This window comes from Pseudorasbora parva, chromosome 22 (genome assembly GCF_024679245.1).
Source record: "Pseudorasbora parva isolate DD20220531a chromosome 22, ASM2467924v1, whole genome shotgun sequence".
NCBI lineage: Eukaryota > Metazoa > Chordata > Actinopteri > Cypriniformes > Gobionidae > Pseudorasbora > Pseudorasbora parva.
The window spans coordinates 37,445,814-37,458,952 of NC_090193.1; the positions used below are offsets into that span (position 1 = coordinate 37,445,814).

Below are 13,139 nucleotides of genomic sequence, written 5' to 3' on the forward strand. Positions count from 1 at the left end.
CATCTTTCCCCCATCCAGCTCGTGCAGTATTACTCTGGTCTCTCTCCACCGTTGGTTAGACAAAGGCATTGTACAGGTGGGTGTAGAAGTGGGAAAGCTGCCATATTGTAGATTGAAGTAGCTTGACATGGCTGCGTTCTCTTATCCTCGCTCTGTGTGGAGAATGGAGATGCTTCAGTTTAGATGAATTAACTAATTAAATGACTCCGGTCAGGATTCAATTAATGATTTAGGTTAAACAGGCTTATGATTTTGTGGAGGAGATCCTATTACGCTAGTTGTTGCAGAATAGGCTGCAAACCTCTTTATTTATATTCTGCTAAATGGATCTGTTTACATGAAACATATGAATGGATTTAATTCAACACAATGTGTTTTTCAACCAAGTTTACTTCCATGAATAAAACAGGATATAAAATGTAGCCTTGGTAACATCAGATGAAAAGGAGGTGAAGCAAGCTATATTTTTATTTAAATATTGCAAAGAAAAACTATTTATTAAAATGAAATAATGTTCACTGATGAATCATGCTTTATTACATTTGGTTTTAACTGACTGGGTGCAGCTTGATTTCAAAGATTTCTCTCTTAAATTTGAAGATTTTTTTGGCTAGTACAACATACTGGATATATTGTACATACTATTTTTATAAAAATGAATTGTTAATGTTTGTTGATAACGTTTGTCCAGCTTTTTTGTGGAATCTGTGAAAAGCATTTCAGGATTCTTTGAATAGAAGGTTTACAAACTAATATTATATTAATATAATATTCCCCACTTTCAGATGATACATTTTCGGGGTTCAAGCCCCACGTTGGGCGCCATTGAGAAAAAAAAACACTCCCCAGACCAATTGTATTTCCTTTTCTGGAAAATGAAATTGTAACCTCATTGTAGTTAGTTTTTTTTGGTGCCCCAGAAATTGAAGAAACTACAATGTTATTTTTAATGTTAATTTTATTTTCCAGAAAAGGAAATACAATTGGTCTGGGGAGTGTTTTTTTTTTCTCAATGGCGCCCAACGTGGGGCTTGAACCCCGAAAATGTATCATCTGAAAGTGGGGAATATTATATTATCACGTTTGAATTGATTTGTTTTTCTAATGGTTGTTTGAATATACTGCTGGGATTATAACAAATTGGACTCTGAACTCTTTTTGGGATTTATCTGAACTTTGAACTGAACTGGTTTCTTTGATTCTGATTGAACTCTGTGTCAAGTACTTCAGCTAAAGGAAAGTGTTTGAGCCAGCCACACCACACACTCAACCGTGTGTTCACCTAAAAAAAAACACTTGTGTATTTGTTAAAAAAAAATGAACACATAATTTTTAGTGTCTCTTGATTTAATGCAAATAGATTTCAACACAATTGAATGCATTGTTGCTGAATAAAGTATTTAGTTAATAAAAATAAATAAAAGTATATATGTATGTCTTACAGACCCCAAATGTATTAAATAAATATTTATACTTATGGTCCCATAGAAGGTCATATACTGTACAAACAAAATATTTTCATTCAGTCTACTGTATAATTTCTAAGCTAATTCTAACAATGAGACCGTGATCATATGCTTTTTTTATATATTATTATTATTCATAATAATTAATGTAAAAGGTTTCCTGTGGAAACATTCAATGTCTTCAGTGTTTATAAGATGACTTGTATAACTGAGATGCACCTAACACACTTAAATAGCATGATAGCATGTGCAAAGCATAATTGGAGGTTCTGAGATGAAGTGTTGAGAAATATAAGACGGCGCATTGAGTGTTAGAGTGTTAAGGCGTTAAAGAGTAGGCGTGTGTAGAGATTTTATTGCACTTCTGGATTTCACTTTAACTGATACTACCTTTAGTTCAGACTCACTCCCACATGAAATAATACCTGATGAATGTTTGTGAGGAACAAACCACAGCATTTGCTTTTACAAAGCCACACAATACCACTATAAATGCTATAAACGTCTCACATGTGCATTTCTATTTAAGGCTTGAGGAGTGTGTATGTGTAATCCTTCAATCTGATAGCGGATGCTTTGTAATGCCTCTGAACTAAGGATGGATGGCTGTATGTTCTGCTCTCTGTGCAGTGCTGATAGCTTTTAATTAAGGTTTGCATGTTTGCGCTTTAAGAACGTGTTGATTTTCACTGGCGGCACAATGTCTTTGTCGTTATCATCGCGTTCTAGGAATAGATTTATTAATCCCGACAGGGCTCTACCAGAAATAACGCTTTTATTCATCTCCCTGCTAATTTGTTGGGTTGATGTGGTGGACTACGTTTTTGCCTTCAAAAAAGATTGAACCATTTAATTGTGTACTTTTCGTTGAGTAATGCTCCTGTTCAGAGAACAAAATCTGAATAATTTGAATACCGTGCAGTCAAAATTGGCTCTATTTAATCCACGTTTCTGGTGTTATTGAACACAATTCATTAGTTCTCACACATTTCTAAAAGTTTTCATAATCTCTCATCAAAACTCTGCTGAAATGATTTGGGTTTTAGCTGACGTCACGACAGGAGCTTGAGTTTCAGTCAGTGGGTTCCAGCAGTGTTGCAGACAGGGATTAATCAATACTTCACATTACAGAAGTACAATGGACTGCAAACAGATTCATGGTGGCTCTGTTATCTGTGTTGGGCATTTTGCATGCAAGAAGCTACTGAGATTAACTGTTAAAAATGATACTGTTCGACTGAATGACTATTTATGACCTTTTGTGGGTGTTATTTAAAGCCTCCATAAAGGGTGTTGTTCCTTAAAATGAACTTAATATACCCTTGTCAAATTAAAGGGTAACCATGTTACCCTTTAATATGACAAGGGTATATTAAACATACAAGGGTATGTTAAATAGACAAGGGTATATAAACTGTTCACAGCCTAACTCCGCCCACTGGCAATATTTGAAAAATGCTGCAAAATTGGGCAAAGCCCAGCGGGGACGAGACTAGGGCGGGGCTGAGCGGGGGGGCGTGCACCTGAGACCCGTAGTGACAACTTGTTTGACAGATGTCAGACTCGCAAAGATGCAAAGTGACTGGAGTGAGGACAGTAGCTTTGCAACAGAGCGGTGAACTAAGTAGAGGACTTTTCTCCACCACCTTCACCTGAAGTGGAGGAGGGCGAAATGTCTGTAGACACAGAGCCTTATCAATCGAGCCGCTGGCTCAAACTGCGTTAACTCCCGATGCTGACGATGCTCCTCCATTCATTCATTCATGCCAGCAAAGCAGCAGCGCAAGAGAGAATGAGATCACTAACTAATCTATGAACACTGAACAGTCATATCCTTATACTGAATGTCACTAAAAAAGCGCAGGACCAATAAGTTCAAACCTAATAGCCTATTACAACAGATTTCCTCAAATAAAAGTTAGACTACATACGCCAGCAGTCTAGCACGTTACGGATTTGTTGTTCGTTACCACGGCAACCATTTGCGTGTCAGGGTTTGTCTGAAAGCGTCTGAGTATGAAAATTATCTGTAGACATGACGGGTGGCAAAAATATCAGAAGAAAAGCTTAACATGTACTTACAACTGCATTATTTATCTGTATTTTCTTCATTAGGATGTTGAAAGCAAGTGACGAGAGTTTCATTCATAATGTTTTTACTTCATGTAACATGAGCGCTCATACTGGACTGAAGCCGTTCTCATCATGTGATCACGGAAAACATTTCTTAGGGCGTGGTGAGCTCGTGCCAGGGGCGTGGTAGTGAGCCGTTGGAAGTACCATCCTACGTCACGAAGCACCACAACGTCCAATAGGAAAATTCGCCTGCAGTAGCCACCGTTCAACCTTAAGAGGGCAGCACTAAGACGTTTTTACACCATATATTATAGAATTAAAACACTTTATACCCAAATGCCAAAACATTTACTCGAATCAATAAACAGCATTAATAAAGCCCCAGTCTTGCAGACCATTAACTAAAAAAAGTTGGTTTAGGGTTTAGTTACCCATTAAAGCACAACATACAGCTCCTAAATGTTATGTTCTTTATTTCAGTGTTTTTTCTGAAAGCTAATTTCAGAGAGTATTATATACTCTATATACATACACTACTACCAGTAAATATCATGTACTATACATATAAACCTACTATAACCTACCTAACCTACTAAATGGAGCCTTTGGGAACACAAGACTAAAAAAATATAAAAAAATCTTACTGACCTCAAAATTTTGAACATTGTCGTTACATTAAATAAATGAATCACATTTGTGAGAGTTGTTAATGTCAAGGCAGCAACATACATAAAGCCTTTTTTAAATATATGGGTGTATCCATCCTGTTTATCCTGAATTGGAGGGAATTGTTGAACTTTGAACCATGGGCGTTCCAGTTCTTAAGATCTAGGGAGCTTTCAGTGAAATTGTGCATGTGCAGGTTCTGTGTGGGCCGCTTCATAACCCTGATAATGGTAACATGACCTCTTATTCACAAAGTGTGTGTGGAGGCTGTGGGAAAAGGGGTGGTGTTGGTGGAGAAGAGGAAAAGATGTGGGATTTGAGATGGAACTTATTTTTGACTCGAGCTGAAGCCGTTCTCAGGTAGAGCAACTGCTTTTAGAACAGGGTGTAGGAGGCATGCTCACAGTCTGAATTGCTCTTACATAAACACAAATTTCATAGAACAAATCTGCACGAGGCAGCCATCAGAGTATTGTGCACGGATGAAAGAATGTTGTACATATAATTCATCACATTACCCTCTGCAGATTCCTTAAAAAAATAGTCTTCCATGACCTTTTAACCTGCCAATAATAACTCATACAGTAACAGCAAGGCTTGTACACTATTTCAAAGGGGCCAGTTGGTTACCATTTGGTCATGTAAGATGCATTTGACTTAAAGGAGTAGTTCACCTAAAAATTGACATTTTGTCATCATTTATTCACCCTTAAGCATCAAAAAGCAGGGAATTTGACTTGTTCACTATATTCCAAGTCTCTTGAAGTCATGCAATGTCTTTGTATTTACTTCAAATATGGCAAATTATAGCATTGGAACCAATAGCATTTGATGTCATTTATGTAAAACCCTATTGTGTAGAAGATCTACCATTTAGAAAGATATGAGTAAATGATGACAGAATTGACATTTTGGGGTGAACTATTCCTTTAATGCCTAACAAATGTGTGCTGAGAAGAAAAATTGGTGTAGAACCCATTTTCCTTCAGGAAGTTTACAAATAATTACAAAAATGTGAAATTTTTGAAGTGGAAAGATGTACTCAAATGTACTGCAGGAATTGGTTTTCTTTACAAATGTGTATTTTGACCAATAATGTTCTACTTTTAGAGTGAGATGTCCTGATCTTTTGAGTTCAGAAACTGACTGAAGCAGGTGGTGGCAGGCACAATCCTACAGAGACCGAAGTCATCCGAACTCTGAAAAGTTGAACTCCTTTTGCTTCGTAAACAAACCTGACCGTCCGTGTTCTCTGCATATCGTTAACCCGACTAAAAGGCAAAGGTAACATTTATTGACCTCTGGCTTGATCTCTGCTGACTCCTGGCAAACCCAATCTCCAGTGCTGCACCTGGCTCGAGTTGTGACTGGGCCACCGTCCATCATGCAGTATTCAGATCCAGCCTGTGAAATATTCAACACAACACTGACAACAAGGAAGCAGTAACACTGTAGCATATTCCAAAGTTTACTGGCCCTGAAAATGTTCCACCAAATTGTCTTTTAATTTACTCGTACCTTCAGTCCAGCACTCTTTTAACTGGATCGGGTTATTATATGAGCTGCCGTGACACAGTTACACAGCTTCAGTCATGCGTTTATTGGTGTAGGCAGCAGTAGAGTTCCGGTTTAATCTGTACTAATCATGTTAGGGATACTTTTTGATGTCACAAACATCAAACCACGAAAGGAGCCCTCATCTGATCTCCATATCTCAGATCTTATTCACTGTACATATTATCAGCAAAGGCACAACCAATGAATGAATCATAAACAGCCTTGGAATTTATCAGTGGCGTATTGTTTGTTTCCTACGGGGTGGTAATTGCTGCATATAATGAGGAGAATAAACTCTTCAGACTCATTATTGGCAGCCTGAGATGAGACTGCTTTGACATGTGAACGATGTCACGCCGAACAGTGTAATACTGTATTGAATGGCTATCATGCAAAAACACAGTGGTTTTAGTTTTTTGTTTTCTTAGTGTGGGCTAAAACCTCTACAGGGTGTGAATTATAGGGAGTTTGGAAGAAAGTTAAAGTTTGGAGGGTCTTAAAATGTGCATATTTGTATATTCAAATCAGTTTTCAATGTCAGTTTCAGCTGCGTTTTTTTGTAAACCCCAAAGGTTTGATTACAAGTTAGTCAAAATGCATATATTTACCAATAGATGTTCTCGACCTGAAGTCTAGTTCGCTTTAGAAGGTAACCATAGCAACAGAGTCATTTCCATTAAGATCAGTATTGAACAATACAGTGCACTGACAAAAAATACTATTATGTTGTACTGTTAAATTACTGTTATTATGCTTCACTTTGTTATTACATACAAAAAGTCTTGTAAGATTTCATGGCAATTTTATTTCTCGTGAATGATTTGAAAGCTGTGGAGAGAAAACAACTATGATCGGTTCAGTTTTATTTTAGCTATAAAGGTGTTAACAATGTATCAGATGTTTACGAAATCCCTCTGCAATGTGTAATTGCACATTTTATTTGCTTACTGTGCATTACACAAATGCACACAAAACATTTAGTGTCTGTATTTCAGTGCACAAATAAATGCCATACATTTGCTTTTGCATTTTTAATAACTTTTGAGGGCCTTTTTTTTATTATGGAGTACATCCTGTGATTTAATCTTGATTTCAAATCCCATAAAGTTAGCAATTTTCCAGCTTATAAAGTTCTTGGAAATAAATATAATGTATTCTAACATTCCCTTCTGTCATGTACAACACATGCGTATATACAGTAGTGGTGGCCAAAATTATTAGCACACCTGAGATTTTTTTTTGCCTCCAAAACATGATTTCATTTCATAATGTTCATGAAACATGATTTTTCTGAGCATCCTAACATCACGCAGCAACATTGGCTCAACCAGGTTTGGGGGCAACATAATCTGATAACTGTATGGTGCAGAAATTACACGCTTCATATTTAAGATGGTTTGACTGTGCTATACTGTGGCAAAATTAAATATTCACACTGAATTAACTGAACCGTATTGCATATTATCTGTCTCACTGCGAGGTCTAATTAAAGAGTTACTAACTTTTTGACACGGACCTGCCCATTGTTGATTAACCACATGCTCTTCACTTTTTTACTGTTAATTGCAAAATAAATTTGAGCAGATGCGCATTCTTTCCCCCCTTGTGAATTATGCCTGGCAGATAAAGACATTTGCTTATTAACTTTAAGAATCCCAAATGTCTACAGGAGACCGTGGTTAAAAATTCACTAAACATTTCTGTTTGAACCTTTGTGCTGAGGTGCCTGGAAATTTGCTAGCCGTATTAAACTTCCCAGCAAATGCTTCTATCAATAGGATCTCATGAAATGTCCGTTCTGCAGGTTACTTTTTTGATCCAATGCAGTGTGTGGCGCACTGTGGTCTGTCTTTCATTGCATTCTGCCACAGGACACCTACAAGTTTCTAAACCAACATAGACACCCCTACACAAACACACACACACACACAAACCTACACACTCTTGCAGAAACACGCACATACATGCCTTGCACTCCTACACACACAGACAGCTTCATATATCATCCCTAATCCCAGTTACACTTCTTTATTCATGTACATGCTTGAGTATGCACACACCATAAACTAGGGCTGGGTTGTATCTCTCAATTTGCCATTTGTTGCCAAGTACGGTACATTCAAAATATTTCAATACTTTTTCCAATAAATATTTATAAGTGTATTTCAGTACACAAATATTTTTCATATTGTTGAATATAGTAATATAGTAATGCATCAAATTAACATTCCATAGCCAAGTTTTCTTGTCTGTAATGCCACATGGAGACAGTGAACATTTTAAGGCACTAAAGAAGAACTTTGAATGTTTAAAAAAAAAATTTTTTTTGAAATCCTCTAGCCCTAATACGCACAAACATGGAGAAAAGTTAATGCCGTTCTGCTGTTTTTGTCATTTGAAAAATCTGTGGCACACATCCATTGTTTATATGTTCTAATCTTTAGTTTTTTTTAACTGTGAACGTTTACAAATTTTGTGCTCATCTTACCAAAACTTGCGCACCAGTTTTCTTGGCATTAAAATGAAAAAAATGAAGGCTTAAATAAAAAGTAAACAAAAGAAAGTTGGGTTGAAATTCCTGCAGTGTGAGCACTTCTGTCCTCTGAGATGCTGTGTGCTCTCTTTCAGAGGATGGTAAACCTCTCTCATGTGACTCTGTGCTGGTTCTCTTCATTATAGCTGCTCGCTCCACACTCTTCCTCGCTCCCAGAAGCCCCTGGGGGTCAGTAATCTGCCCTCAGGCACTGCTAAGTGTCATTTTCCCCATGATGTACCAATCAGCAGGATGACTTACAAACTCCACATGCACCTCTAGCTGCCCCAGTGGCATCTACAGGGCTCAGGCTGTGGCCATAGAGGAACTGAAATCCTTCTCATTGCTTTTCTGGTGTGATGAAGACTGTAGCTCTGTTCTCAAACCCAGTGAGCTGCCTTGCAATCTCAACCATCGTTTGAGTTTATAATGTTGCTAAGCTATTGGTGTGAAAATCTGAGCTCAAATTTGGCGTTAAATATTGTAAACTATTTAGCCTATTTTTGTTATTTTAATTTATACATAACTTATTTCATAATGGATTTAATATAAATATATTTATCAAATTGTTTATATTTTTTAAACCAATTATTTAATATTTATAATTAATTAATTAAATTATAAATATATTTATAATTAATAATATGAATTGCTTAATTTGATTTTGTACAAAAGACGATTTCTTAAAAGTCTGGCTTTGGGAACAAAACTTTTCCCATTAAAATGCAGTCAAGATAAGCATATCGCTAGGTTTTGGAACAGATTTTTTTTTTTTTTTTTTTTTGCTGAGAAATTAGGTTGGGATAGCCGAAGCTGAAAAATCTAATTTTGTAATGCAATGATCTCACGCTGACTTCTAGATTGAACAAAATGATAAAGAAAGCAGGGCAAAACCCGTTAAACATTGTCTTTATTTCCTTTTTTCCAGAAACTTGGGGAAGTCTGGTCTGAGAGTCTCATGTCTTGGATTAGGTGAGTTCTTGATCAAGGTCTGTTATAAAGTAGACAAAGAACTGTAGCAAACAATACAAGCTTTTGTAGTTTCGTTTTCACAAGATGATTATTCCTCAAACTACCAGATGCTATTAGTGCTAGACACTGAAGTCACCACCATCCTGTCAGTGTTGTTCTTTTCTCTTCAGCAGGGCATTAAAGATTATCTATTTTATCTGTAGCTTCATCTTACGGCTTTACTCTTTAGTGTCATTGGTGGATCACTGATCATCATTTAAACCTGGTTTATCTTGTGAAAAGCAGTGACTGATTCTAGATCTCTTTACAGGAACATGGGTGACGTTTGGAGGACAGATCACAGATGAGGTATGAGTCCTGATGTGAAATTTGAAATTCTTGTGAGCACTTACAGACAACACTATTATTGTAACAAACTAAAATAATGCAAAAAAAACATTCATTTTAATGACTAGATGTAACTAAAACTGATTTACAAAACTGATACGCGAAATCAATTATTTACCTCTTTCCTCGCCATTGGCGCGCTATTTTGTCTATAATGGGAAAAAGCTTCCCTGCCATTGATGAGATTTTACTCTTGTCTTTGACAGTCTCAAAATTTTGAATGCATGAAGCTAGAATAAAACAAAGTATATAAAATATATATATATATATATATATATATATATATATATATATATATATATATATATATATATATATATATATATATATATATATAGCATATTCAGATATTATTCTGGGGGAAATCACATTTTTGAGAAAATGGCCGAAAACACTGGCGGGATAACTTTTAAAAAAAATGTTTGTGGGGAAAGAGTTCAAATTAAAACCCATCAAATGTGAAGTATCATACAGGGAATACTGAGACTGTCAGTTTACCATTTTCCACTGTAAATTACAAGATGATTTGTTCTTTTAACTTCCAAAAATAGTACTTTTAACATTATTTTACTGTAAAATTACAAATTGTAAGGTTAGAAGTAATATAGTTTTTTCCATTATACTGTACGGGAATTTACTGTTAATCTATTAACAGGTTTTTACTGTCAAGTGTTTACAGTCTTTTACAATTAAAATGACAATTTTATACAGTGTGACTTTCAGTGAAAATCAGCTTTTAAGTCTCATTTACTCGTGGTCATTCAAACCTGTGGCACCCCAAGGCGCTGTGCACCCAAGTGATGTCAACAGTAAATGCTCTCTCAGCTGCAGCAAAACACATGAATGTTTTGAATTAAATATCATGAAAGAAAACTGGTTTAGAATCAGAAATAATGATGGTTGGTAAAATTATGAAAATATTTTCTTTTTCGGGTAAATTAATCCTTGCTTAAACTGTGTCTGTGGATCCTTAAAATGTATAAAACATCCTAAATTTACTTTTTTAAATTGAAGGCTGAAAAAAAAATCCTCAGATTTCTTTAAAAACACAGTTTTACAAAAAACGTTATTTAATGTACAATTTCTTGGTGTATATTCCTAGAATCTGTGTTTTTCAGTGTAAATTTACTAAGAAAAACCAATGTGATTATATGGTATTCTTCCATGAACCACAGTTCAACTGAACATAGTTTTTAACACCACTCTTTGGTGGATGTATCACTGTTTTTTTTTGTGTGTTTTGATATTAAATATTCAAAGATGGATGTAATTCTTGTCTGCTTATGCACTATTTAGCATGCAGTAGTGTTTCATTACCAGCATGCACTATAAATGTACTTTAACACATTAAAGATGACTTAGAATGGCACAATGCAGAAAACAGCTTTTAATAATTGAATAGACTGCAACACCTTGAATGCTGGATTCCCTCCTCTCCCTTCCATCCTCCTGACAGATGGCAGAGCAGCTGATGACTCTGGCGTATGAGAACGGGATAAATCTGTTCGACACGGCAGAGGTCTACGCTGCTGGAAAGTGAGTGCGCCAAAATGAACACACAGCTCACCCCATCAAAATAAAGACTGCAGTATTGCCATGTGCTGAAATATGTTCTTTTGTTTATCTTGTATAGTTAAGTAATGTAATTTAATATTTGAAGAAGGGTACATAGGATACACATTTACAGACCACTTTTGTGTTATTTTTATTTCAGATATTGGTAACGTTTGTTCATATTAGTATTAGTTTGTGTCAGGGGTTTACTCAAATAACTATTAAACTTGAAATGTTTTTGCTACAGACATGAATGATACTTCAAGCCGTACCACTTTAGGCAATAAAAATCACCCTAACAACACCCTAGTAACTTTCAGGAACACCCTAGTAACTATCAGGAACACCCTAGTAACCTAGGCACAAAAAAAGCAACTATTCACAGCACTGTAGCATTTTGGTGCTGGTGATTCTCTTTATAAAATGTCAAATCTAGTTGTCAGTTTTCAAGTTCATTTGATTCTTTTAGCATTAACTTTCCTCAAGTTTTCTTTAAAACTATGGGTCATTTCAAAAGGTGAATGCACATTTAAATGGCAGCTGACCCAGGGCTTCATTGGAAATGGTGTTCCTCGTCTGTGTCTTGCGTGGGAGTTTGTGTTGAACTTGTCATAAAGACTCAGTGCAAAGCTGCCAGATCAAAAAAAGAGCTCTAAACTGTCATGTGCATTAACTTTTATGCCAAATATCACAGTTTTCAGACTGACTGAATATTACTTATAGTTGAATCTGGAAATTATAGGATCTCTTAATGTTTCAAACAAGTGAGGTTTATCAGCTTTGAGCAAGATGAAGCTCGGCAATCAGTTTTTGGATTTGCTGGATATTTGGCGCTGTTCTTCACATTGTCTGGATGAAGATATGGAGCGGAGACTGCGCGGAGTTATGTTGACAGAGTTAAGGGATTTGGATAAGAGACCACTTCAGAATAAGTTCACAGGTAACACTTTTAGAATAATGCTCATTAGTTAACATTAGTTAATCTATTAACTAGTTCATTCATGAAGTTGTGTGTGAACAACATAAGGCATCTGTGTAGAACCGACAATAATCTCAATATTGCCAAAATCCCGTTATAATCGCATTGCAGGTGCGTGCAATAAGGAATATACGCTCTTAATGAATATAATTACTTGACATAAACTGATGCCATGAGCATCATATATGTCCATGTTTCAATCGAGAACGAGGAAATAACAGTTGTAGTGACCCAAAAATACCATTTATTTTTCATTTTTGTGTAGGTCTAGCAAAATGTGCAATCTCATAAATATAATATATTTGAATTATATTGAACAGAATAATATTACATTGTAATATTATTTTTTATTAAATCTACTATATATCAAATACTGATATAAGTATGTTAGGGATCCTAGGTAAACATCTTAAGGTCATGTTTGTCTTAATTTTTGACCCTGCTGCTGAGATGCAGTGTATTTTCAATTTGAGCAATTTGTATCCTGACAGTAACGTGCATGTAAATCGATGGGTTATTTTCAGCTGTTATTCCCTACAGTGCTGTGAATCCATATTAGACACGTTTTCCTTCCTCTAAACAAGGAAAGTTGACACATGATGTTTCCTAAATAAACTGTGTAAATTAGCTGAGGATAGCAAGCTCTGTCATTAGATAGGCACTGGGCGTGGGCGGCGCTGATGGGGGAGAGGAGTGGGAAGACATGAGAGTGGGAAGGTCTGTTTTATTTACCCGTTTGGAATAAACCCTGATCTGGCAGCATTTACCATACAGCTGCGGTCAATGCAGTGTGTTTAAACCACGTGCCGTAACGGTACAAACACATCTGCTTAAATATATATCAACAAAATGCTTGCATCAGCAAATACACACACATATGTGCTGGCACATACACTCGTGCATCTGCCCTTGCATGTGCACATCAGCTTATGTCACCTTTCTCTCCCTC

General features: G+C 36.1%; 1 protein-coding gene across 6 annotated transcripts in view; it reads left to right on the forward strand.

Moving 5' to 3' along the window:
- The window catches only part of kcnab2a (potassium voltage-gated channel subfamily A regulatory beta subunit 2a), a 121,703-nt gene that overhangs the window by 92,555 nt on the left and 16,009 nt on the right, over window positions 1-13,139 (forward strand). For all 6 annotated transcript variants that reach the window (XM_067430907.1, XM_067430909.1, XM_067430910.1 and 3 more), the window contains 3 exons: window positions 9,227-9,270; window positions 9,581-9,618; window positions 11,114-11,193. In XM_067430907.1, the coding sequence (XP_067287008.1) occupies window positions 9,227-9,270; window positions 9,581-9,618; window positions 11,114-11,193 (162 nt within the window). The remainder of the gene's footprint in view (window positions 1-9,226; window positions 9,271-9,580; window positions 9,619-11,113; window positions 11,194-13,139) is intronic.